This window comes from Sphaerodactylus townsendi, linkage group LG11 (genome assembly GCF_021028975.2).
Source record: "Sphaerodactylus townsendi isolate TG3544 linkage group LG11, MPM_Stown_v2.3, whole genome shotgun sequence".
In the NCBI taxonomy this organism is placed as follows: Eukaryota; Metazoa; Chordata; class Lepidosauria; order Squamata; family Sphaerodactylidae; genus Sphaerodactylus; species Sphaerodactylus townsendi.
Window position 1 is genome coordinate 52,075,165 of NC_059435.1, and position 26,959 is coordinate 52,102,123.

The window sequence follows — 26,959 nt, forward strand, 5'->3', positions numbered from 1 at the left end:
ATAAAGTACACATACCAGTCAGTTACTAGGCAGATACACATAGCTCTGATTTGCATTTGAATCTCTTAACACAAGCCAAAGAGGTAAAGAAAAAAGCTTTCAATGGAGAGTGAATGTATCATTCTCAGAAATATCAAGGAGACACTCTTTACAATAATTATAATCTCTCAAATGCTTCATAGATTTAAGAAAAACAGATTTATGATGCAGAATTTATTAAATACAGTTGACATTAAATGGCTAAAGAGAATTATTTAGCACTGAAATAAAAATAGAGATATTTCATTACGACAATTTTTAAAAAAAATTATTGCTTGCTGGTTCCAAGTTAGTTACTGAGCTAACTCAAGTGCTCCACCTAGTGACCAAAGGTTTCTTTTATTATTATTTTTTTCATGAGTAGAATTTGTGGTACAAACTCAGATCTCACCACAGCAAGTATCAGAACTTCCATTATTTATTTTTATTTATGTTATTTATAATCCGCCTTCCTTACTTGGACTCACAGAGTGATTTAATGCAATCAACAGGATGAGGCCGTCAGTAAACAATGCAATAGGATTAGGGGTTGTAAAACCAACCAGAAATCTAAAAACAAAACTGAAGCAAAACCAGAGTATTAACATGATACATTCAATGATGCAAAAATTACAAAGTAGACTCCAACTTACAGCAAACAGTACACAGTAGTAAATATCACAGATCGTAGTAATTTATCCAAGTAGTTTTGTGAATAATTTTTGTACAGTGCAGCCTATTGCCAGTGCAGAAAAGCCCTCTCGAATAATTCCATTTAATGCATAGTTGGCAGATAGACAGGAGTGTGGGAGCTTTCCTGACCTCCTCAGGCAGGTTTTCCATAAGGTGGGGGGCCACGGTGAAGAAGGCAGACGTGTGAGCAATTGTTGATTTTACCCAAGGTTGGTCCTTGCAGGAGGCCCTGTTCACATGTGGCAGAGCATAGGGAGAGAGACGGTCTTACAGATACGAGGGTCCAAGGCCCTGTAGAGCTTTGTGTGCGACAGTAACACCTTAATAAAGGGCTGCAGCTAAGTTCAATGTAGGCAAGAAAAAGGAATGGTTTAACAGACAGGAAGTTGTCCTGCCCTTGAAGGGGAAAATAGCCACTCAGTTGAGCCTATAAGGATCCTACACTGCAACCCATCACCTTACAGGAGTGGAATGTTGGAGGGAGGCCCAGGAGGGGTGAGTTCACTTCAGGTCTGCCTCAGGGAGAGAGCAGAGATAGTTCATCTGGCTCAGCAGAAGCCAGTTTGAAAAGTAACTGCTTGGTAGTGTGGAAAAGTGATTCTGCCAGAAGTACCCAGTTTTAGGCTTCTCTCTGATATTGTGCAGACCTTGTACAGCTTGGTCCCCCAGGTTATAGAAAAGATGTGTCATAGATGACCAGCCTGTCAGTCCTGCCTGCAATACCGCCTGCCAGTACTCATGCATCCTGCCATCCCTGAAGTAAAGATTTTCTGATGGTTCTATAGGATATTAACCATGTTTATGCACTATATTCCCAGTGACTCAGAAAGCTCTATATAACCTTAATGAACTTTTGCAATTGTATTCACTTTTTCTGTGCAAAGATAAATAGCACTGAGCACTGTCAACATTAAAACAGCATTTATACATGGCTCAGGTCAACATGCTACAAAATCAAGCCACATTTTAAGTAGTATTTTATTTATTTAAAAGTTTCAACCCCACATTATTTATTTACTCAAAGAGACTTACCAAAGCTACCTACTGCTAAGAAAATCCTCTACTAGAATAGAATTGTATCTAAAATCATAATCATAAAATGCTCATTGCGGGGGGGGGGGGGGGCTGTTCGCCATGCACTGATCACAGCCAAAGTAACAGCTCTATGAACTTGCTAAATGCCGTCCCAACTAAGACCAGGGCTGTTACTGAAAAAGGCACACAACTTTGCTGTAGGGTTTCGATCTGTTGGAAAGATCTATGGACAAGACAAGGTGATAAGTGGAAGAGATACTGGAAGATACTGGAAGAGGCATTCATTAAAGTATGAAGGATCCAGGACTGTAAACACTAAGAAACACTCTAAATTGAACCAGAAAAGGGAAACCAAAACTGGTGTTATATTATGTAGCACATTCCACTCATTAAAAGATAAACGAGTGTGCCTTGCAGAAGCTGGCTTCTGGATTGCCTTCAAGGGCATTATGTGCTCCAACCTAGAAGTTAAGAAAGTACAGATCAGCATCTCTAAATTGGCCAAATCTAGAAGGGATGAAAGTTTTTGAAGAAGATGTAAATAGCAGAAGGTACACTTAGAAATAATGTCAAGCTGCTTCTACAAAAACCAACCATAACTATTAATACAGTATACCCATTTGCTCAGAAAAATCTCATTTTCTACTAGCATTACCTTTGCCCATACCCCATGTCCCCATGGCAGTACGCCACTGCCGTTGCCCCAACTGAAATTCATGTCAGCTCATTCTTTCTTATCCATTGAGCATGGCATTTAAGCACTGGTAGGACAGAGCAGTGTACTGGTGTAGTGGTTCATTTGCTGGACCAGGGCCTGGGAAACTCAGGTTCAAGTCCCTACTCTTGCCATGGAAGCTTGTTGGGTAACCTTGGACCGGTCACTCTCTCTCAGCCCTGACCCTGGCTAGTATCTGAATGGGAGACCTCCAAGGAATACCAGGGACACGATGTGGAGGCAGGCAAAGGCAAGCCACCTAGGAATGTCTCTTGCCCTGAAAACCCCTTGGGACTGCCATAAGTCAGATGTGACTTGACAGCAAAAAAAAAAGAGTGGGGGTGGAGATATAAAAATAAATATATAAATGTATTTCAAAGTTGACCCTGAATGTAAAACAATCTCTTCTAAAAATGTATACACACAAACACAGTTATGCTGGATATAACTGTAAGATCTGCCCCCACCCCCAATTTATGACTCAACAACAAATGTATTACCAGACATTCATGTAACTTGTATACAGGTGTAAGACAACCTTTTTCAAATGGTGTACCTGGAACAAAACTAGTACTACATTTGAGTAAATACAGTACTAAGGAGCATAGGTGTCCTGAATTTTGAATGGCATCACATGTTTGTTTTCACACTAATCAATCAACCTCCATAATGGAATCTATGTGTCATCTTTCAGATGGAAAGGACTGAAACCAATAGAATGGTTCCTGACTCTTAAAATCCCTATTTGAAGTGGCTGGATAGAATAGCACAACCAACTGTATCAAAAAGCAGTCAATAAATCATCCACCAGAGCTACTAAAAGTTTTCCTGTCCCATTACCAAAATGAACACCAGACTGAAAAGGATAAAGGGAAGAAGTGTCATTCAGGAATGCCTGCTCTGCTACTTCTCACTCAATTACACTGCTCCAAAGGGAGATGCAAGACTAGCCTACTTCACCAGACCCTCTTTTATCAAAGGCAGCTTATTCAGCAAAGGTCTACCACCATTTTGTTCAGCTCCTCTGGAAGATGACCCTGACCCAAAGAAGTATTCATTATCCAGGCCAAAGGAATTCTACATTTCTCCACGCAACAGTCAACCAGCCAGGAGGACAAAAGATCAACTTTACAAGGGGCCTTCAAAACCCCAAGGACCTGTCCACATCAGACAGAAAGAGCAAACTGAAATGACCAAAAAATCTTGCAAAAGTGTTGTTGCAATGAGTAACTGAAATATCCTCATTCATATGGTCAGGTCTGCATGTTAACAGACCATGTAACAATGTTTAAAAGTTCAACTAAGATTCAGCTTATGCAATGATAAAGTAGAACAGTGTCTTCTTTCAAATGGGCTGTTTGGTGTCTGCTGGCTCACTCAGCTTGAGTCTTCCATCAGTGGTGCTCCAGATATGTGTCAATGTGCTTTGAAATCAGAGAGATCCCTGGTGTCCTCTGAAGCAGAAGTGTTTCCCGGTAGGGGAGAAGGCACTGAGGAATGTTTCTGTATATTTCCACTGTCACTTGCATATTCTATCTACAGAGATAGTCTACAAATATTCCAGAGCATTCTGGAAAGTAACTAGAATCTTTAAGACTCTGAGGATGATTTATCTTAATTGTTTTCCACTTGCAGAGAGAGAGGGGACTATACCAATAAGACTTCAAGTAGACAGTGATTTGGGCATGGCAAGATCTCACTCTGATCTCCTAAATAGACATTAGCTGTCAATTGCAGGGAAGATAGTCTAATGTTTGCAGTTTTTCAACTTGGGACAATCTCACAGTTGCAGTCAAGTCCTACAAGGTGAACTCAGTATGAATACTGAAATCTCCTAGAATTATTCTAAAGGTCTTCAGTATCAGGCTTTCTACCAGCCAAGGTACTCACTGGTAAACTAGGAGGGTAGTACACCAGGAAGATGCCTAGCCTATTTTAAGGTAATTAAGTTGTCCCCTTTGGGCATGCCTCTGAAAATTCACATACAAAATATCATGATTTAGTGGTTAACACAGAAGTTTTGATCTATGATTCTTCTAAAGGTTTTTAATTTTCCTTTTATATTTTTAGAAAAAGATTACATTCTGTATCACAGCATACTCTTGAATGCCCATGGCTGAGAAAAAAATAATATAAACCCATCTACATTTAGCTTAAATGCATCACAAATTATATTACCACACTATTATTTTTTTCAAAGAACCCTCACCACTAGATAGAAAATTTAGTATGAATTAGTAGCTATGAAGGATGTAATGTTACAAACCAAGTCTGGAAAATCCCAGCTTCTCATTAACCAATCCAAGCTAGACCTCTAGGTTAGCAAACATTTATATTGCTCCAAATCTCACATTTCTGCCTGCCAGCAACCACTGTTATTTCCCATGCTAACTTTCAAAGCCAATCGACATCACAAGGCATCTCAGGGCTTTAACACTATCATAATTATATTTAAATGCAACCCCCATGTTATAAACAAAAAGTGTACTCTCCAAATAATTCTCACAGTTGAGTAACAAATAATTTCTATGAAGTCCTGTTTTTGATGATTAGTATGTGAACATTTTACAACTAACACAACCAAAGTTTTCAATTAAACTGTTGTTCTATGGGTTATTAGAAGTTTGTGTTTATGTGCACGCGTGCATTATCAGTAACACAACCCCAATATACATTCAGATAATAAAAGAAGCCCCATTTTACATGTTTCCTGAATGGTTCTTGAATGTTGGAGGATGAAAACTTTTCCATTGCTGTTCTGTGTATCATGGTAACTTTCATATTTATTCACACTGAAAAACTACAAACCTTTTTTTCAGCACAACACAGAGAACGTGGACAGTAAGTTAAGATGGTTTCTAACATGATGTTATCGGCCAATTCCACAATTAAAAGGTATCGTATTTAATAAAGAACACAACATAAGAACAAGCCAGCTGGATCAGACCAGAATCCATCTAGTCCGGCTCTCTGCTACTCGCAGTGGCCCACCAGGTGCCTTTTTAGTAACAGCTTCCCAGAAACATATACTTTATACAAAATCAGACTTTTTAATCAAATCCTGTGATATGAATGAGAAGTCAAGAGCTCTAAAGTTTCAGTAGATCAATTTACATTGGCAGCAAAGATTGGCAGACATTTTAAAAATCACCTTTAGGGAAATGAGTATTTCCAGCTATTCTGTTCTTACTCCAAATCCCCCCCCTTCCTATTTAAAACCACTGTATAATGCTTTGGGCATTGTTCATTTTCTGCAGTGTAGGGTGGAAACGTTAAACAAAGGCAGCAGAGAAACTCAGACATTCGTGGCAAGGAATAAACTGGGTCACTTCTGGCATTAGAAATGCACACAATATTTGAAAATGATGAGAGGAATGCATATCTATATAGGAATAGTAATTAGCAAGAAATGGGTAAAAACTTACTTATTCCAAGCTTGCCTGAGGTTTTTAGCACTGTACTGTGTAAAACGTTCTGTAACAACAGGGGATAAAAAAATGAAAGATGTTCAGTTTTTGTATAAAACTATATAGGAAATGCATTTAAAATAGTCCGACAAGTACTCTGCTTATCACCTGTCTCAGCCACTCATTGATTTAATATGGGAAAACGTCAGAGAAGTGCTCAGGAAACATGAATCAATCAGAGAACTTCAAAAAGACAGATTACGTTTCTTTAACACACACACACACACGCTCGCTCTGACGTTTTGTTCTGTGGTTCCAAATCCTTAATGAACTAATTTATAACAACAACAGGAAGGAGGATTAACTGAAACCCAGGCTCATGCGGCATATTTGGAGGCAAGCTGGGAGGTATGCCGCTCACGTAAACCTCCTTTTGGATAAGACTAACCACAATTCCATAATTACAGTAATTACTAGTTTCCTTGCCCATGATAATAGCCCAGGAAACAAAAGTTCTTTCTCTTACATGTTTCCTCAGCCACCAAAGTGTGGAGGAAGAACAATGATTTTGCCCTGGTCTTCCACTGCAGAAGGACAGGATAGGATTCTACATTGATTACTAGGGAAGAGAGATTGTGTTCCTTCTTTGAATGAAAACTAAACTTGTCCCAACTTGCTTGATGGGGGTCATCTGCTGTTCAGCAATGGAAGCACAACACAAAGGCTAAGAACTTAAAGCTGGCTCTGCTTCCTACTGCTCTGGCATTCTTTTGATTTCCATGGAGGTCTTCAACAAAAGGGAAAGTTTAATGCTATTTTACCAACATTAGAACTAGACAGGTATTTTACAAAAATCCAAGCAACTACAATCATCATAACACTGATAAAAGATGGATTCTGTTTACCAGCCAACCACAAACCACAGTAGGTTACGCTAAGGGTATATGACTGGCCCAAGATCACCAAGCAAGTTTCCATGATAGAGTGGGTATTTGATAACGTGGACCACCAGATCCTAATCTGAGGTTCTAATCACTATACCACACTGGGCTTCAAATCCATCTAGTATAAAGCAATTTATACCTCTCACTGTCTCTAACACATTACAGCTGTATTAGCTGGAACAACAGAACTCAGGCTGCATATGCCTTACGCAACTTTTTTAGGGTGAATGAGAACGTTTAAGTTTAATGTGGATCCTTTATTTCCGCTCTGGTCTACTGAAGGGTGATCTGCATATAGGAAAGAGGATTCTATACACAGAGTGCCTCCTCTACTTATGCAAGAAGTTGCTGTGTAGGAGCGTTATCGACTCTGTCTTATACTAAAGCAGATGTGATCCTAACTAAGGAATCTGATGACTAGTGGGCTTTCCCCATTCCTTGGAACCTAATATAAGCAAAGGATATGCACAGTAAGGGCTTTGCAGTGTGGACAGGACCCACAATAACACTCTTGACATTTCCATAGACTGGAAAAAACTTGTCAAGTGCTCTTTTTTTAAATACAAAATGGAATTACAGGAAATGGTTGCTTCATTTCTTCAGCACTTTTATATCATCATCATTACACTGAAGGAACTTTTGTTGGCCAGACACAAAATAAAGTAACTATTGATCAAGCTGTGAAAAACATACATGTTAAATGACTGAGAAGCAGCAGGACTGAGCGAACAGTTGACAGATGAATCAATGCCACCTTCTGACGAGGATACTGACACTTAAGTGACAAGCAGTATCTTCCAAGTTTATTTTAACAAAACACAGAGAAAGGCTACAATTTTGAAATGCCACCTTGCTAAAGCATCTGTCTTGTTAAAAGTAGGGACAGTAGCACTTGAAAAATTATATAAGCACTGAAGCAATTAAAGAAAGTAACACTTTAATGCATAATTTCTGAATAACAGGTTGAAATGATCCAGCACTACATAAATTAAGGCGATTAACGCTTATGACATTTGCACATTAGCTTATTTTAGTGTAAGGATGTAGGATGTGCAAAGAAACCTACACAAAATTCAAGGGCCAAAGACACAAAATCCAGACAAGAATCAGAATTTCTAAAATCAAATATTACCTCACTTCAAGCAGGAATTTTCAGAGATCATCCCTCTTTCCCCTGAATCTTGCAAATTGAAACTATATGATGTTCCTTTCAAGTCTGGACTTTGTCAATAGTGTGACATTAGTAAGACTTTGCTTTATGATCCAAGTGTAAGTTTCAGGGCTCCACAAATCAACAGGGTGGGGGGAGATGCAGGGGGGGGGGGAGATGGAGAGAGAAAGGTGGTTCCTGGCAGTTCAGGAGAGCTGCCAAAGAGGAGATGGAGGTGGAAAGAAAGGTAGCTCTGTTGCAGTGATATAACCCAGGAGCCACTGGCAATCCAGTCCAGCTGCAAAGATGAGTGGTGGGGGAGAAGGGAATTCACCCCGGCAAGTTTCGCACCTCCTTGTTTAATATAATACACATTTTTGTTGATCTATGACTATATAAATTAAAAAAATGTAATACAATAGACACTTAATTATTTCTGTACCCACCCTGAATTCAAACATGTTTATCTGGTGAACAGGGAACTAGTTTGGAACTACTGTAAGTGTAATAGGTGCTTGGGAAAGGGAGAGATTCAGGACAAAATTGGCTGAGACCAACCCATGGTGCAGTGTGGTAACAGTGAAGTAGGGCAATCAAAGCTCTGCTCATGACCTGAATCTGATCTCAATGGAAGTCCTTTTCCAGTAGCGAACTCAAGGCTGACTAAACCTCCCACCCTTCCAAATAAAATGAATACCCAGAATAAAATGAGTACCCAGCTTGCTGTGGGTAAATTGTATGGAAGAAAATAGCAAACCACCCCATAAACATAGTCTGCTTAGTAAACATTGTGAGCTGATGACACCCCATGGGTCAGTAAGGAGCCAGTGCTTGGACTACCTTTACCTTTTTAAGGCAGAATTAAGTGTCCCTTTCCCTCCTACTCTTTCACTGTTTCAGATCACTCGTTCCTGTGTAACATTTTCCCAAAGTGAAGTGGCTGTTAGGCTATTATTACATTTAACTGGTGATTGACAGATAGCTTGCCCCAAGGAAAGCTTTCCAGTGTAGGAGAGAAGCCTAAATTAAGCAATGACATGCCAAGTTATAAGAAAGAAAATCTAAAAGGCTTGGAAGATAACTTCCTAATATTTTGCTTTTCAGCAGGGGACAGAATAAAATAGCCAATCTTCATACGATATAAGCCTATTTCAGCAATATGGTGGCCCTATATGCAGTGTGGGGAGGAATGTGCTGTTACCCTTTTGTCTGCCTGCTGGCACCCTCCTTCCAGTGTTGGAGCCATGTGCATAATGGTCTAAATCTAATGCAAAAAAAAAAATATACACCATGCAAGCAGTTGTAATCACACATTAAGTGAAGAACTGCAAATGTGCAATCAGGGCCAACTCTCACTGGATTTGGCAAAGTAGGATGTTATCTATGGCTACCAATCTTGATCCTCCTTGATCAGAGATTGCAAATGCCTTAGCAGACCAGGTGCTTGGGAACAGCAGCAGCAGCAGAAGGCCATTGCTTTCACATCCTGCATGTGAGCTCCCAAAGGCACCTGGTGGGTAACTGCGAGTAGCAGAGTGCTTGTCTAGATCAGGGGTAGGGAACCTGCGGCTCTCCAGATGTTCAGGAACTACAATTCCCATCAGCCCCTACCAGCATGGCCAATTGGCCATGCTGACAGAGGCTGATGGGAATTGTAGTTCCTGAACATCTGGAGAGCCTCAGGTTCCCTACCCCTGGTCTAGATGGACTCTGGTCTAATCCAGCAGGCTCTTTCTAATGTTCTTATTGTACCAAATTGCCACTTAGCGGCAGCCGAAGAGGAAGTTGGGTAAGTGAAGGCAATATGTGTTATCTCCTCTCTTCATCCACTACCACTTGCAGAGCCAGTGTGTTGTCTGAAGCAGCCCACAGAAAGAGGAACAATTTACCTTCAGCATTGAGACTCAATTTTTTTTGTCCCAAATGTATCATAAAATGCTAACTTATTCTGGACCAAATGGGTCGGAAACAGAGAAATGAATATATCTTCATTTACATATTTTGTATTCAAAAATCTAAAAAGCCTGATGCTCTGCTCTAAACCTTTCTTAAGGCAATTCAGTATGCAACACATATACAAACCTCTGAGGAGAAAAATAATCCTTTTTGAGGAAAAAGAGGATTTTATATCTCCTGAATTTCAAACTACATCACTTGCAACAACATTATGGTCTCTGGTTGCCTAATTATTGGTCCAAATCTCCTGAGTAGATCACCCGGTTTACGAATTTCTTTCTCCAAGATGCCTATAAACTACCTCATAAAATCTCTAAACAAAGCAATTGGATAACAAAATAATGTCCTACTTTAATCTTGTTTATTAACGTTATCTATATATTGTTGGGCAAGTTATGTCACTGCATTCTGATGGTAACATTCATATCAAACACTTAATCCAGTAGGGCAGATCTTTCTCCTCAACATCTTCTAATTCATGAATAATCTTTATTTATACTTAACAGTACATAGATTTGCTTATCCAAATTACAGGATACTTTAAGCGAATTAATATAGTCAATTCATATGCTTTCTGTTAAAGGAAACAGAAAAGGAAGCTTAAAGAATAAAAACAAGATACAATCACAATTAAAATATATATAAATTAACATAACAAAAAACAAAACATCAATAAAAGTGCAGCAACAAATCTCAGATCAAACTTTCCCCAAGGTCTTCCAACATAACTGGTGATGACCTACTTTGTCTCCCCACACGTAGAATTCCTATTCGAGCCTCTTTAACTTTTTGTGCCAGAGAAAAGAAATGCCAGCTACCTGGGAATTGCTAGGGAAGCAAGGGAAGTCCGTTGTTGTGGAATCTGGGTGGTAACGGTTGATTTGATGCCTACACTCCCATCCCCAGTCCAAAGGATGACTTCCTTACCTTGACTGGGCCAACTTGGCCATGTGGACCCAGGGGCATATCTACAGTAAATAGTGGCTGGAACAAGTAGTGAAATTGCATCCCTTCACCATTGCCATCCATCAGCATGCTGGGGGGTGCTCTGAACATGCCCCAAGGGACTTGGGGGACAGTGAGAGATCAGGCGCAGGTCTGAAAGTGAGTTGGGGGGGGGGGGTGCTGTCCTCTGGATTGAGCCAAGGTAGACATGAATGCACAGGAAGTGGAGAGCAGTAGGGTGGCTGCAGCTGTCCAGAGCCCACCTACTCTTGAGTCACTCTCACACCTGCCTGCACTCAATCTCTCACCCTCCTGCCTGGCACCTTTCCGCCTGCCTGTTCACCTACCGAACACAAGAGCCACTGGCTCAATCCTGGCAAGGGGAACAGTCTTGAGCTGGGCAACTCTGGGCAACTCTGGCATAGGCTTCTTCATGGAGTGCAAGGCTGCCTGGCCTGCCTTCCATGGAACCCATGCAGAAAACCTAGCAGCCCATCAGTGGTCCAGGTGGTCCAGGTACCCTACTGCACCTACTGCACCACCACCCTACTGCACCACCACCACCACCTCTGTTGCTCTGTGTGCACTTTAGAACCATCCAGACAACATTGGGCACCTGAAAGTGTGGGCAGAGTCTCTGTTGCTGAAGCCCAGCCAGTGGCCCTCTGCACCTCCAGTTTCTCCTCAACTGTGATCAAAGTAGGCCTTCACTCCCAGTGGCTACTTGCTCCTCACACACGTGCCCCTGGTTGTGCCTCTTTTCAGGATCTCTGCCCATCCATTACCATTTAGGTTCTGGTTTCTGGTGCTGATTATTATCCACAAAGCCCTTCATGTCCACCTATCTAAAGGGCTGGTATGTCCTCCAATATATTCTGCCATGACAGCTGTGCTTATTTGAGCAAAGCCTTCTGAAGGGGATATCCTGTAAGAACAGCAGCAGCTTGTATCTGAGCAGCCCGAGCTGCTGCTTCCACTTTGTGATACAACATAGCAGAGGAAGACACCCACATTATTTCACAGAACATGTAAAATGAAAATGTTCAGGAATGCATTTTTAAAAGGGAACAGGGATGTGGCAAAACAGGGCACTTTTTATAATGGGAATAGGACTGTAGTAGCTTTCATTAATTGTCTCAGGAAATTTCATACAGTTCTCCTTTTTTCCTCTGCCCTACTACTGTGTTGTATATTCCTAATGGCATAATCAAAATTTATTGCTTTATTTATTATAAACATTTTTTGCTGTCAATTTTGACCTATGGTGACCCTGTAGGGTATTCAAGGCAAGAGATGTTCAGAAATGGTTTGCCATTTCCTGCCTCCGTGTTGTGACCCTGATATTCTTTGGAAGTCTCCCATCCCAGCTTCTGAGCTCTGATGTGATCTGGCTAACCCGGGGCTATTCATAGACATACTGTTCTTTACTGCATTGTTCTTATAATTTGGTAGTCTGTCTTGAGTCTCAGTAGCAAAGCTACATGAAAATGAAATAAGCAAAGTTATGCCAAAAGATTTCTACTGAGGGTGCAAGTTGCATCAGCTGGGAGAGGAAGAGCCCCATAGCTCAGGAGCAGCAACAAAGACCCTTGTATGAGTTCCCATCAGACACATTTCCAATTAGGACGGTTTCCTGTAGGAGGGCTCTTTGGACAATCTTAGAACACACAGGATGGACTTTCAGCTCCCAGATAAGATTTGTGGTACTAATACTAAATAGTTTCAGAGAGTAGCCATGTTGGTCTGTAGTAGAACTGCTAGATTTGAGTCGACAGTGGTAGCACCTTAGACACTAACAAGAAATGAACATTGTGTCAAAAGTGTGACTTAAAATTTGGATAGTAACACCGAGTGCTCTAGTAACTTGGCATGCATTCCCATTCAATTATTCTTGTCCTATAAAAACATTCTGGATCATCCCCAAAAGTGTGAAACTAATTTACTAAACTAGCATGTTGAGCATGAGGCACCACTAATCTTAGGAGATAGAAGCATTGCTTTTCTTCGGATAATCCTTGGCTTAGGCCTGGCTAGGCAGCAGAATGCAAAGGACCTAACAATTTGCATTCCAATGTCAATATAAGGAATTTCTGCTAAATAAGAATGTATGAATATTGCCTGCGTGCCATGAAAATTCAAATAACAGATTATGGATAACCCAGAAACAAAGCTCCAAAAAAGGGACTCTGATGATAGGTGAAAACTTTTTAAAGTTAGTGTCAACAGAGTAGAGAAGTCTCACAATCAAAGCATCCCCAACAGCAGCACTTTAGCTGTCACTAATCCCAATAGGAATTGCTCACCTGACTGGCAGGTAATGTAAAAAAGTGAAAGCAACTGCAGCCACTGCCATCACCAGTGCCCAAAGAATGTGAGCCAGCCTGCTTGTCTGAGTGCCAGTAGTGGTCAGGAGCTGCTCAGCTGTTTTCTGTCACCATCTTAGCAGTGACAGCTAAGCTCCAAACAGCCACTAGACCAGGGGTCTGCAGCCTGCGGCTCTCCAGATGGACTACAATTCCCATCAGCCCCTGCCACCATGGCAAATTGGCCATGGTGGCAGGGGCAAATAGAATGTAATATGGGCTATCTGGAGCGCGGGTTTGCAGGCTCCCTACATAAGACTCATTTGAAAATATCAGTCATCAGAAATGATGGAAACTAGTTATTGCTACTTATCATCTGCTTCTATCTGATAGGCAACAAGGAGTAGAGGAGCCGGTACATTCTGTGCCCTGGGAGGCATTTTGTTGGACTCTCTTGCAAATACTTAGAGCTGTCTTTCTCCCAGTTCCTCTTAACCCTTTGAGGACCTTCACCCTTTGCACCAGACAGGAGATAGTAAATTTGTTATGTTGCCACACTGTCTTGAGTTCATGTTTTATTAGATCATCAATAAGTTGCTAATTAAGTTATTACTCAGTTAGTCCTTCCGTATCAAGAGGGAGGAAAGTAGCGTGTTCCCTTTAATGCCGTTTTAGTGCTCTGCTCACAATTCAAAGTACTTAAAAGTGTGAAAACTACCAATGTATTACTTTTGGACAGAAGAGCAAATTGCTCTGTAATAATGAGCAAGTGCTAATTAGCTTGCCTTAGAGGTCTGTAACTAGAAACTAAGAATACTGGAAGTGGTTGTCCCACCCACCCATGCTCAGAGGAGAACTTGGGCATGCATAAGCACTTTAAGAAGTCTTTCTTTTAAAAAATATAACATTTTTGTTTACGCTTGTAGGGGAGTATAAAGCATAACACAGTTTTCCACAGACTGCGGAAGATCCCGTGCAATACCAGTACAAACTAAGTCTCGCACCAGTCTTGCCACTGCTCCTGCCCACAGCAGATTATATTATCCAACTTCCCCAGGAAGTAAAAATGTCTCATCAATGTGCTAATATTTACCACAATTTTGTGAGAAACAAAGTTTCTTAAATTAGGATGCTAATAAGTGATTAAGATGAAATTAATTTCAAACTCTTCTTAGTAGTCTGAAATGCCACAGATATTTAATTAAGTCGCCGGTTGCATTAGCACCATAGCTGTTTGTTGCTTTTACCTTTTGTTCAAAATCCCTTGCAAAGCTTAGGCATCAAAGCCTCCTTTGAGCAGATGCTAGCATTCTATTCATCAGTGCTTTCTGCTTATATATATATTTTAGTCATTCCAATTAGAGCGGGAAAGGGGGGAAAACCGTCTGCACAGAGAGGGGGACCAGGCACAAATTCACATCTGTCATGTAAAGGGTGTGTTATTTAAAATCTCTGAATGGACATACTTCGTCCCAATGATACGCAGGACATACAGGAACATGCTTCTGGTAGGGATTTCCAGCACTTGTGCTAAGATTTGCCATGTGACACATGAGCAATGGAGTTATTTTTTTTTTGGTCACAACTTCTCCGCTTGGGCAAGAGGGCCTTTTGCTAGAGTCTGTGTGGTAATCATACCAATCCATCAGTTAAGAAATACAACTTCAGCCTTCTAATTCTCTTATATAAAGAACCATTTACAATACAATTTCCCTTTCACCTGAGAGGTGAAATGTATGATTTTAACCCGACCTATACATGTAAAACAATACCCATTTTCAATTTATTTCTTTGAGTGTCCTAAGAATGAAATCACACATATCCCTAGTATGTTCAAACTGGGACCTAATCAAGATAAGGGTCCTTCTGCCATCTACTGTCAACACACAATTATTACATTTTTATACAGAGGCAGCCCAAGTCAATTTACTTTTTTTTGTTCTAACTTTCTGCAGAAAAAAAATCAGACCTGGATATATTATAAAATAAATCCCTTAAATAGTTCATCTTTTTTAATTTTAAGGTTTAAAATAATGTGTTCTATAGAGAAAGGCAAACAAATTCTACTCCATGAGCTGGGTACTGAAGGTTGGAAGTGCTGATGGGCATTTTCTCCCTTAAACCTTCCTGGTTTGACCAGAAGACGATGTGGGGAGCAAGAGGACAGCCTCTACTTTAGCTGGGATGAGGGATGCAAGCAGCTCATTCAGCAAAGGTGCTGGTTACATGTTCTTTCTCTGAGACTTTGATCTCAGCCAGAAACAAGGACAGGCTAGCGTAGACCCTGCTCTTTATGACATAATGTGCTCAGGGAGGGGGGAGTCTACTTCAGACATCAATACAGAGCTCCAGGATGGTGTTGCTACCGCACCTCCTCGCCATCTCCAAGGGGTATTCAGGCAGTGCAGGAATGCACTGAAAGCACAGAAGAACCCAGGTGCCAGAGGATTCCCCCACTGCAATAACACAGATTTATGCCACCTTATGCTCACACAAAAGCAGTGGCTGAAACCTAAATATATGTTTGGAAAAACGTGGTATAACAAGGAGTGTGCTACAGGCATCCAGAATTATTTCTATACAGACTAATGGCTGGGCTTTTTTAAATAAAAAAGGTGCAATTCATGCAAGTTAGATTTTATTCGGAGCTGTTTTCAAAATGTTGGCTGGGCAATTTGTACTGTTTTTTTTTAACACGGTCATTTTTATTTACTGTATATATAATGAGTACCACATCCAGAGACTACAAACGGTAATGTCTGCATAAATTTGCAGCACCACCTATCCTGCTCTAACAGAGAAGCAACATTAAAATCATGCTATAAGTGAATTTGCTTGCCACAGAGAGAATGGATATGAAAGCAGGGCCAGAGGAAATGCATCCATACAAGAAATCTTGCCGTGACTGTCATTCACCTCCACCACGCAGCAAACACCTTGTGAATAATTTGCCACACACTTTAAAAAATACTTAAACCTCTGAAAAGAGACATGTGAACATTACCAAGACCCACACAGCTGCTCTGGACTTAAAATGTAAATGGTACCTCTGTTCATAAAATAAATGAAAAGCACATTAAGTGATGCTTGATCAGCAGTGAAAATGCAAACAGAATTTATTATATACACAGTATCTTCTGAACAACACAATTGTCTACAATAACATAGCAGATGCTCTCAGAGGCGTTCCACCCATTGGGCAAAGTGGGCAGTTGCCCAGGTCACCCCCTTGTGGTGGGTGCCCAAAACGCAGGTTTGTTTGTGAGATTTTTTTGGTATTTTCAGTGTTTTTCCCATTTTTGGCCTGCAAAGGGCGCAGTTTTAGGCTAGCAGCCCCAAAATTTCAGGGATGTTTTGGGAGACTCTCCTGATGCTATCACCCAAGTTTGGGGAGGTTTGGTTTAGGGAGTCCAAAGTTATGGACTCCCAAAGGGGGTGCCCCATCCCCCATTGCTTCCAGTGGGAGCTAATAGGAGATGGGGGCTACACCTTTGAGGGTCCATAACTTTGGACCTCCTGAACCAAACTTCACCAAACCTGGGTGTTATCATCAGGAGAGTCTCTTACTGATACAACCCAGGTTTTGTGAAGTTTGGTCCAGGGGGTCCAAAGCTATGGACTCCCAAAGCGGTTGCCCCCATCACTCATTGTTTCCAATGGGAGCTAATAGAAGATGGGTCTACACCTTTGAGGGTTCATAACTTTGAACCAAACTTCACCAAACCTGGGTGGTATAATTAGGAGAGCCTCCTAAAGATACCCTGAAAGTTTAGTACTGCTAGCTTAACAATTGCACCCTTGACAGCAAATTTCCCCAGATTTTCCTTTTAAACCCTCCCCCCTTGTCATGGCTTTAAAAGGAGAATCTGAGGTCCCCAGTTTAGACATTGAAAGTGATGCTGCTTCAGGGTGGGGGAGAATCAACTCCAAAATAGCATCACTTTCAATGTTGTTTAAACTGGGGACCCCAGATTCTCCCATTAAAGTGGATTTAAAAGGAGAATCTGGGCTCCCTAGTTTAAACACCATTGAAAATGATGCTGGTGGGGGTGTGTGGATTCTAGCATCACTTGTTTAAACTAGGGAGCCCAGATTCTCCTTTTAAATCCACCTTAAAGGGAGAATCTGGGGCTCCCAGTTTAAATAACATTGAAAGTGATGCTGTTTCCCCCAATTGTGGGAACTGGATACAACACCATTAAATGTTTTCAAAAAAACATTTCTGCTGTGTGGCATGGCCCATTGCTGTGTTCAGATTTGTGAGTTGGGGCATGATCTATAACAGTGGTGGCGAACTGTGGTGGCGAACCAATTGGCCATGCTGGCAGGGGCTGATGGGAATTGTAGTCCACAACATCTGGAGTGCCAACGGTTCACCACCACGGATCTATAATGTGATGGTGACTTTGAAACGACCTGGTGGAAAAAAATCATTGTTTGGTCATGGTGGGAGAGAGTGACTGCTCATTGGGGGGGGGGGGGGCTTCAAACTCAGGTTTTGCCCAGGGCTTCAGTTTGCCTAGGTATGCCACTGGATGCCCTTCAGAAGAAGAACAATTCCCTGCCGGAGAGACTGTTTGGCATGTCTTTTATGTCCCTTTTATGAGTCTATCATAGCCAAGTACCTAGCCCCCTTGTTGGTAGACCAAGTTGAGGCAAGCGATGCACAAAAAACTGTATTTCTCCTTAATAATGAGAACAATGCGACGTTGGAGACCGTAGCAAAATTTCTGTGTATTGTTATTTCAATACGATCTTAACCACTTTTTCCTACCAGTATTATTGTTCTGTTGCTTCTTATGCCAATAAAGGTTATGAAAGGAAATGAATTCCCTGCCGGAATCTTTTTTAAAAAGTGTAGTTGATGAAATTTTATTATTCTATTTCTAATTCTGAATTGGGCCCAAAGTATGGATTACAAATCCACAAAGCATGACCACATATGGACAGATGACTTTTTGTTAAAAACCAAACAGAACCTCAAGGCACGCCAAAACATCTTTACTTAAAAAATTACAGGAATTAAACCCTTCCCCTCTACCCCAAACAAGAACAGCCACATCTGCACAGACCTCACTTTGGGGGACTCTCAGAGACATCTGACAACAGAAAGAGGTAAGAAAAGAGAGAAAGCAGGAATGTGTGGAGCTGTAGAAACTGCAGGGGGAGTAAGAAAGGACGGCTGAGTGAACAGTTGGCTGTGAGGGACAAGAGAAGAGGGAAATAAGAGGGGAAGGCTCTGGGGGAGGCAGAAGAGCAGGTAGTGGCGGCTTCTAAGTTCTTATTGCCAGACCACTACTGATCTTTTGGCAAGCATGGTCTTACATTATGGCTTACGGCCGAAAGGGTTCAGGACACCTGGCTATTGAGCCTGTGGTTGGCAGAACGGTGTGTGTGTGGGGGGGGGAGGGGAATGAAAACTTCCCTCCCATGAGTCCTTCACAGAACAATGTTTCAAATGTCTTGAAACCTACCAGGCTTGAAATGGGGCAGAGAATGGACTCCAGGCCAGGTATCTTCATTTGGGGTTCCAAGTACCTGTGAACACAGAGACAAAAATACACTGAGTTTAGAATGCAAAAGCTTATATCGCTTTGCACTTAATGCAAAGGCTTAAATCACATTTGAACCACCAGGGGAAGTTCAGTGATTTGTTCCAAGGGTTAGAGGGTTTACTGCTGCAGAACAACAAGAGACAAGCATTCATATAATAAAATCTACAGCCAGAGTGTAAAGCCATTATTTAGCAGCACATAATAAAATTAAGTGTGCTTATTCATTCAAACTTAATAATTCAAATTACACATTTAGCAGCCTCCTTAATCAGGAGAAGACAAGAACTACAGCTAAAAAGCTCTTAGTAACTTAAGTAAAACCATCAATTTTTGTGGTACTTTAGTTGCAAGACAGGGCCCCATTAATGTTTGTAAAGTACTACTTTCATGAAGACTGGTGACCCTAATCATCATATTCCTTTTGCACTGAAGGCAAGCCTCATATAGTAATAGCAAGATCTCCCAAGTTTTTTAGTATTTCATTTCGATGTAGGTCACCTCATTGTATTTTAGTATCAACAACCTAATTTTTTTTTGCAATAATCAATAAAAACTGCAAACATATTCCAAGTCTAAAAAAGGAAAATACAATTTGATCATGTAGTTCATTGTGCAAAGTCCATTTACAATAGAATCGTATAATAGATTAAACGCATCAGAATCTCTCTCGACCAGATGCTTCCTCTAGATGAAGGCCAAGCATTCAGGGTCTTAGAACAGTGAACCCTGGACATTGAAGGCCAGATGCTAACGGCAGGTGCCAGGAGAACCTGCTTTCCAATGTACTATGGCATCCAGCCACCCTTGCCGGGCTTAATACCAAAATACATGAGCAATCTGGCTACGCCTTCTCTTCGCCGATATTTCATGTTAGCCGGATTGAATGTTTTACCAACTGCCTATACTAAAGGTAGATATCATAATACTCCAAAATGTGAAAGACTTTGTTCTTGCTCTGCAGGTCTTCCTGAGACAACAAGACACATACTTCTCTGTTGTAATAACCTGGCATCTATACCAGTGATGGTGAACCTATGGCACGGGTGCCAGAGGTGGCACTCAGAGCCCTCTCTGTGGACACGCACAAACAGAGTTCATCTAGGCTGGCCTGGGCCGCTGGGCTTGATTATTAGCATTAAACCTAAGATCTAGTTTTGGGAAAGCAGTGTAGGTAACCCTGTTAAGCGTTGTTAAACCCCACTGATTTTCATGCGAACTAAAGCGTGATCCTTTACCTGGCAGTAAGCTCAGTTGCTGGCAATGTGGCTTGCTTCTGAGTAAACCCTCCTAGGGTTGTAATTCACCCATTCGAAGAGTTGCATGGTTGCTTCAAAGCAAAGACACCTTCTACCACCAAGCTTACTCCCGAGTAATGCACGCCTCAGAGCCAACCATTTTTTCTAAACGAAAACCTCAGTATTCAGGTTAAATTGCCGTGTTGGCACTTTGCAATAAATAAGTGCAGTTTGGGCACTCAGTTGCAGTTCGGGCACTTGGTCTCAAAAAGGTTCGCCATCACTGATCTATACGGTCACTTTTTATTGACACTTTGTTGAAGAGACCTGAGAGAAGTGACCACGAAACAGTAGCTTACTTGCTCAATGACTGACATCCATATATCACAGAGATGGTAGTTTGGTTCTTATTTAAGGCTTTTAGTTCTCACGAGTAATTTTTATGAGTTTTAGTATTTTGCCTAAATTTATCCTGAATATCTGCTCTATTTTGTGTACTTATGCCATTAAAGGTTTTTGAATTGAATTGAATCATGTAATATTTGATTGTTGCCAGCAGAGGGAAGCAGAGGATTTAAATTAGAAACTCTTCCACTCTGGAGCAATTTGCTATCAAGACCTCATACTAGGTTAGAAAGCACTTTGGAAACTCCAAAAAAAACCAATCACTCACAGAATCATATGGAAGTACAAATGGTAGTGAATTTATTGTAGAAAAAGCTCTCATACACAAAAACCTATTCCACTCAACGCTTAAAAAAATACAGAATGGCAGCTACTCTGAGTAGGTTTTCGGGATCTGGTTTGGTTTGTAATATTGCCCTTATTTTTTATTAAAAATATTTTGCAGTCAAGAGGATAAAGGAATACAGCAGACTTGGAAAGACATAATTATGTAAGATACTTCTGCCTCCAAGAATCCAATGAAAAGCAGAGCTGCACTTACCCATAATTGTTATTCGATGAGTGTCATAAATGGGTACTACGCATGCACAAGCCTGGTGTGGAAAGATGTTTTGAAACTTAAAGCTCTGTTCCCCTTGCCCATGCTGTTCAGTTAAGATCTCACAGCAGGGTGGGAGGGAGGGTTGTCTGACTGCACAAGTGACCTCTTGGCAAACATCAGCTACCGGTAATTACAACCCTGTTCATCATTGTGATACCTGTGCAGTCCCACGTGGAAGAGAAGTGAGCTGACTTTCCAGCCTAAGGAAGGCAGGTGTGAGCTCTTGACTGAATAGACAGTAGTACCTGTTCTGACTGGTGGCTAACAAGTTGGTTCCCCTCAATATTGGATGACCAGGGCAAGAAAGTCCCAGTTGAGTTTACTTTTGTGCGGTGCGAGAGGAGAACAGCTGAAAAGTCTACTAGACGGTTGTGGACCCCTGCTTTGTGAATGACCTGGATGGTGGTCTTGCTGGAGATTAGCCATTCCCAAATTAGTGTAGCTAAGTGACAGTGAGTAAGACCAAGTGCCACCCTGGTTGCTTATGTAGCACATGGCTATGCAATTCTATGTAACTATGTGGATGTTTCCCGAAGGGTTAATAGATTGTTGTTTACAGTTGCGTTCTAGCACTTTGAGGAGCTGTGCTTCTTGGTGGACTAAGTCCTGCTGACTGACATTTGTCCAATATGGGCACTGCAGCCTGTCAAGGAATTGCCTGATCAACGCCATCTCTGCTATGGGAGTACGGAAGGGGTCCTAGTTAAGATGTTGGTAGCTGAGGTCCACCAACATAGGCAGCACTCCACCTGCCTTGGGACGTTCAGCTTTTTTCCACTGTTGTTTACAGAGGGGATTGAAATTCCTGACAAGTGTTGTAAGGGACACATGTCAAACTTTGCATAGGGTACCATAGATGTGGTGAAGGCCGTCAATCCTATTAGTCCCTGAATAAGAATGGCTGGCTGGAAAAATGATTTCTGGCAGCAGATTATGTGTATCCTGATAGACAGGATTTTTTTATGACAGTGGGAAGGGTCTGGCTACAGTAAAATCTAATACAGCATCTATAAATCTCCTTGCGGAAGGCCTGCATGTGTCCAGGTCTCATGTGAGACTGCACAGATACCACAAAGATGAACTCAAATTACCAACAGCCACAGTGACTGCAATATGCCACACAAATTTACTATGGCCACCTTGAACTAAAAGCAAAGTATACTGGTATTTCAATAAATAAACACTAAGCATGTATCAAAATCCAATCGTATCATAATTTCATTAGGTTTTGCCATTTTTGTGATATTGCACCGACAGTTGTACACAGCGGCCTCTTTGGGAAATCACAGTTACTTAACTTTTGAAAAACCTCATGCTGCTACACACTCAATTAGAATGGCAGCCATGCCTTGAATATGTAAGCAGTAGGTAATGAAGCAATAATTGCAAGGGCAGAATGAGATGGAAAAAAGACTAATGATGCTAGACTTCACTGTGTGTTTATGATAAAGAAATAAATTGGTCATTTAGGATTGGATTTTAAGAAACCAAGCAAAAAGTATTTAAAAACCAGCTTTACTTCATTTATTTTGCAACAGCAACTTCTTGAAGTCTAGATGGAGGTTTATTGTAAAGTCTAGGAGAAAGTCATTCACCGTTACTATTAGTGTCCTGCATGTCATAGGAGCTTTGTCGCCTAAATGTGCCTTCCTGTGTCCTTAGATGGAGTTGTTCCATTGGTTGAAATCACAGAGAACACATACCAGGATCTTTCCTATGATGTTCATCCTTAATAAGATCTCCTGAGAAAGTCCCTTCTCCCACCCCACAGAAGATGTCAAATTTATATTCTAAAAACTGTCCAAAGAAAAAGTTTCAAGGTCATTGTTATGTGGGTGCCTTTACACTTACAGCTTTTTTCTGATGGTTGTTTTATTTTCACTGTCTTTAGAGAAGTTTTTGTATTATTTTAATTTGCTACATACCTTCAAGAAAGGTGTTTCAATAAAATTAACATACAGTCTTTTGACATTAGCTTTTAAGTATTAAATTCTCAGAGGAGTTTTTAATTCTTATATTAAAGCCTTTTGTGATTGACTGCAAAGAAAAAGTTAATTTTAAAAGTGCAGGTCTGTCTGAAGCAAAACAGTGTGTACATTCAGAGTGAGGCATAAAGGCCTAGGAACTACTGTGTTTCCCCGAATATAATACAGTGTCTTATATTAAATTTTGCTTCCAAAGATGTGCTATGTCTTATTTTCAGGGGATGTCTTATTTTTCTGTGTTCTGTTCGTTGGGCATACTTCCAAACAAAAACTTTGCTATGTCTTACTTTCGGGGGATGCCTTATATTTTGCACTTCAGCAAAACCTCTACTATGTCTTATTTTTTGGGGATGTCTTATATTCGGGGAAACAGGGTAGAAAGCCGGTGGCAATCCTGGACTCTAACTGGTCACAGAAACCTGATGCAGAGAGGGAGAAGGTTAACTCCCTAACAGAACAACTCAAGAGGCTTTTGGACTTTTCAGTTCCTGGTGTTACGAGCTATCGTATCTTAACTGTGTTTAACCACCATAATGAATAAATGGGTGGGTCAGTGTAAAACAGCAAGGAAGTACACAAAATTACACAGGAAATGGCTCACAGCAATAGAAGGGAAAAAGGCAGGAAAAGTCCACAGTAGTGCTAAACAATGGAATATCCCTGTACAAATCGCTGTATAAATCACCATAGTGCTTTACAATTAAAGGATCACTGAAAATATATATATGTACCGGTACATTTATCATCAATCTACTGCCCATTAAGTGAACTGGAATCCGGTTGTGAGCCGGTCTCGAAATACTTCAAGAGGCTAGGGATATATATGAAAACTTTCATCTTTAGACTCTGTAAACCTTCAGAGTTGTTCCAAAAGAAAGCAGAATCAGCTCTATGGAACCATCCTGGACCACAGCCTGAGAGAAGGCTCTTACTGCTGCAAATGTTCTTCTGAAATTTTGCCTCATCCATTCCTTCTCTCCAATTTATTTATCTCCCTTTCCCGTCTCCTCTCTGTTAAATAAATCTTTGATTCTGTTTAAGTTTAAAATCTGCCTCAGTAATTCTTTGGGGTGCCTTATAAAGAGGTTTGCCAGTAAGCTTAAAACCATGGGCATCATTCACCTTCTGGGGATAGTTAAAGGTCTAAGAGAAGGTGCTTTTTACCTTATGCTACCATTTCTTAAGCACCTCAGTTCCTGAAGGGAAAAAGGCAGGAAAAATCTGACAGGACAGGTCAGTGAGTGGCTTCTCTGTCAGAAGTTAAGAAGGTGAGGGGGATACATCTCATCTTTGTTTTATCCATGTGAAACTCCTTTAGTGGTCTAGCTGGAAAGGCTTTAGTGAATTATAATCAAAGCACGTTTCCTTTTACAAACTAGAGGTCACAACAGGAAGAAAGTAAGGATCATGAAGAAATTATATTCTTCACAATAACTCTTGGATCATCTGGAAAGGTTAAAAAGGCAGACCCACAGATGCATGTTATGCATATTGACTGTGTGTCTTGAGTGACAATTGCTTTCTCATGTCTCTTTGCAATGTGTTATTTATACAGTTTACTGTCAAACTTAATATTTAAGCAAGAGAGGGAGAGAAGGCATGAAGTGGATACCACTCATTTATTTCACCATGAGCTTTAGCTTCTGTTAAGAGGTAATAAATCTATTGGGCCTTATTACACTCTTCGCATTCATGAAAGAGAAAGACAACATATTTTATGCCAGGAAATATACTCTAATATGCTGATATTCTCAGACAGACAAGACAATTACAATGCAACAACCTTTCTCCAAAAGGAAAAGGCCAATACATTATTTATTATTTAAGATTTATATACTGCCTTGCTTGTAAAGTGTGCAATAAAACTAGCAATAAAAAACTAATATCAAAAGCTAATATAACAAATGACAGTTCCATAAAACCAACCTAACAAAAAACCAGCTAAAACCAATTAAAATCATTAAATAAACAGATAAGAAAGGAAGAGGCAGTGAAATTACCAAAAAAGAAGCAACAGCTAAAGGCATGTTGAAATAAAAGGGGATTTGCTGGTGCCGAAAATTTGCAGTTAAGGTTCTAGGCACAGGGGAAGGGCATTCCAAAGACAGAGAGCAGATACCACTAATCCTGTATTGTCAATGATCAATGAACACCTGAACTGCCAAACTATCAGAAAACAAGAGGAGGAATTTGGATCTTTACCCTGCTTTCCTCAATAGTAAGGAGTCTCAGAGTGGCTTACAAACTCCTTCCCTTCTTTTCCCTACAACAAACACCTTGTGAGGAAGGTGGGGCAGAAAGAGTTCTGAGAGATCTGTGAGTAGCTCAAGGTCACCCAGCAGGCTTTATGTGAAGGATAGGAGAAACAAACCCGGTCTGCGACTCTTAGCCGCTACACCATGCTGCCTCTCTCAAGTGGTCAATCAAGATCAATATTGCCTACTCTGACAGCAGTTTTACAGGGTTTTGGGTGCTTCATACCATCTACTACCTGATACTTTGATTTGGAGATGATGGGAATTGAACCTGAATTGAGCCACAACCCTCCCTTTCGAAGTAGGAAAACACAAAGGTGGGCTTGAGATGATTTATTTACTTCATTTATAGCCCCCCTATCTCCCCAACAGAGACCCAATGGGGACTCATCGTTTTCTTCACCTCCATTTTATCCTCACAACAACCCTGTGAAGTAGGCTAACGCCACGAGCGTGCATCAAGTTTCAAGTTGAGGGACTGCCTCTCCCCATATTGCCCCGGTAGGCCCCTCCGCTCCTCGGAGGAGGACCTACTCGTGATCCCTGGCCCAAAAATGATCAGGCTGGCCTCGACGAGGGGCAGGGCCTTTTCAGCCCTGGCCCCTACCTGGTGGAACAGGCTCCCTAGGGAGATCAGGGTCCTGCGGGACTTACAGAGTTTCCACAGGGCGTACAAGATGGACCTTTTCCTCCAGGCATTTGGCCAGCCTGGCTAAAAATATATCTACCATGTCATCTGGCCTCCCGTGGGCACAAGGGGGGGGGAGGGAGTAGCCAGACGCCATCCACATTTTTAAATGGGTTCTGTTTTTTATGTAATTGATATTTAAATTATGTTTTAATGTATGTTTTAACCTTGTTGTGAACCGCCCTGAGCCCTCAGGGGGAGGGCAGTATATAAAATTAATAATAAATAAAAAAATTAAAAGCCTGATTTCCTGGTCACATCCATGGATGCATAATGTCTAGTGTGGCCCTAATGAGAACTTAAAGAATGTTCAGAATTAAAAAACTTTATCAAACATAAGCTGTGCTAGCACAATCATCGCTACCTGTAAAAGATAAAAACAAACAACAGTCCTCAGTACTTTTTCAATATAATATGAGAAATTTAATATAGATCATTTTTCTGATATGATTGTCTGGATATAATCAATCACTGGCTCCTTCACAAAGACTGGTCGGGGGCCTTTTTATTCTTGCATCATGGGACATCATTTTCTGAATGTGTGCTTTATGCTTCTGTCTAGTTTTCTCTCTCATTCATAACTCCTAGGTTTTATAGACAGATATCTGATTTCTGCTAAGAACTAGAAAGCCATTAAGAATAATTTTTGTTCCACCAAAATAATTTTTGTTCCACCAAATTCCTGTTCCACCAAATAATTTTTGTTAAATTATTCTTAAGAAATAACGCATTTAGCCAGCACTCTTACCTTCAAACTTTTGGAAGTCTACAGCAGTAGCTAAAATACTATAGTTCTGTGGCCTATTGTTAGTACATATAATGAAAAATACAAGCACTTATTTGAGCAGCTTTCTGCTACGACTCACAGCTTTAATGAGTCTAGACACTTATCCCTTTCAGATAACTAGAGAAAAGACACTCTTGGTCCATTGGGAAAATAGAAACTAAGGTTTTTGTAGTGTTTACCTGTAATAGCTTTTATTTCATCATGCTGGGATCAAACACAATGAAGCTCAATTACCACAAAGTAAATGTTATTTTATTTATTTATTTATTTATTTATTTATTA

The 26,959-nt window shown here is 40.8% G+C and overlaps 1 protein-coding gene across 3 annotated transcripts in view; it reads right to left on the minus strand.

Annotated features, from left to right (window-relative positions):
• Window positions 1-26,959, minus strand: part of CDK14 (cyclin dependent kinase 14) — a 297,405-nt gene that overhangs the window by 95,789 nt on the left and 174,657 nt on the right. For all 3 annotated transcript variants that reach the window (XM_048510771.1, XM_048510773.1, XM_048510772.1), the window contains 2 exons: window positions 18,641-18,704; window positions 5,887-5,935 (listed from right to left, as the gene is read on the minus strand). In XM_048510771.1, the coding sequence (XP_048366728.1) occupies window positions 5,887-5,935; window positions 18,641-18,704 (113 nt within the window). The remainder of the gene's footprint in view (window positions 1-5,886; window positions 5,936-18,640; window positions 18,705-26,959) is intronic.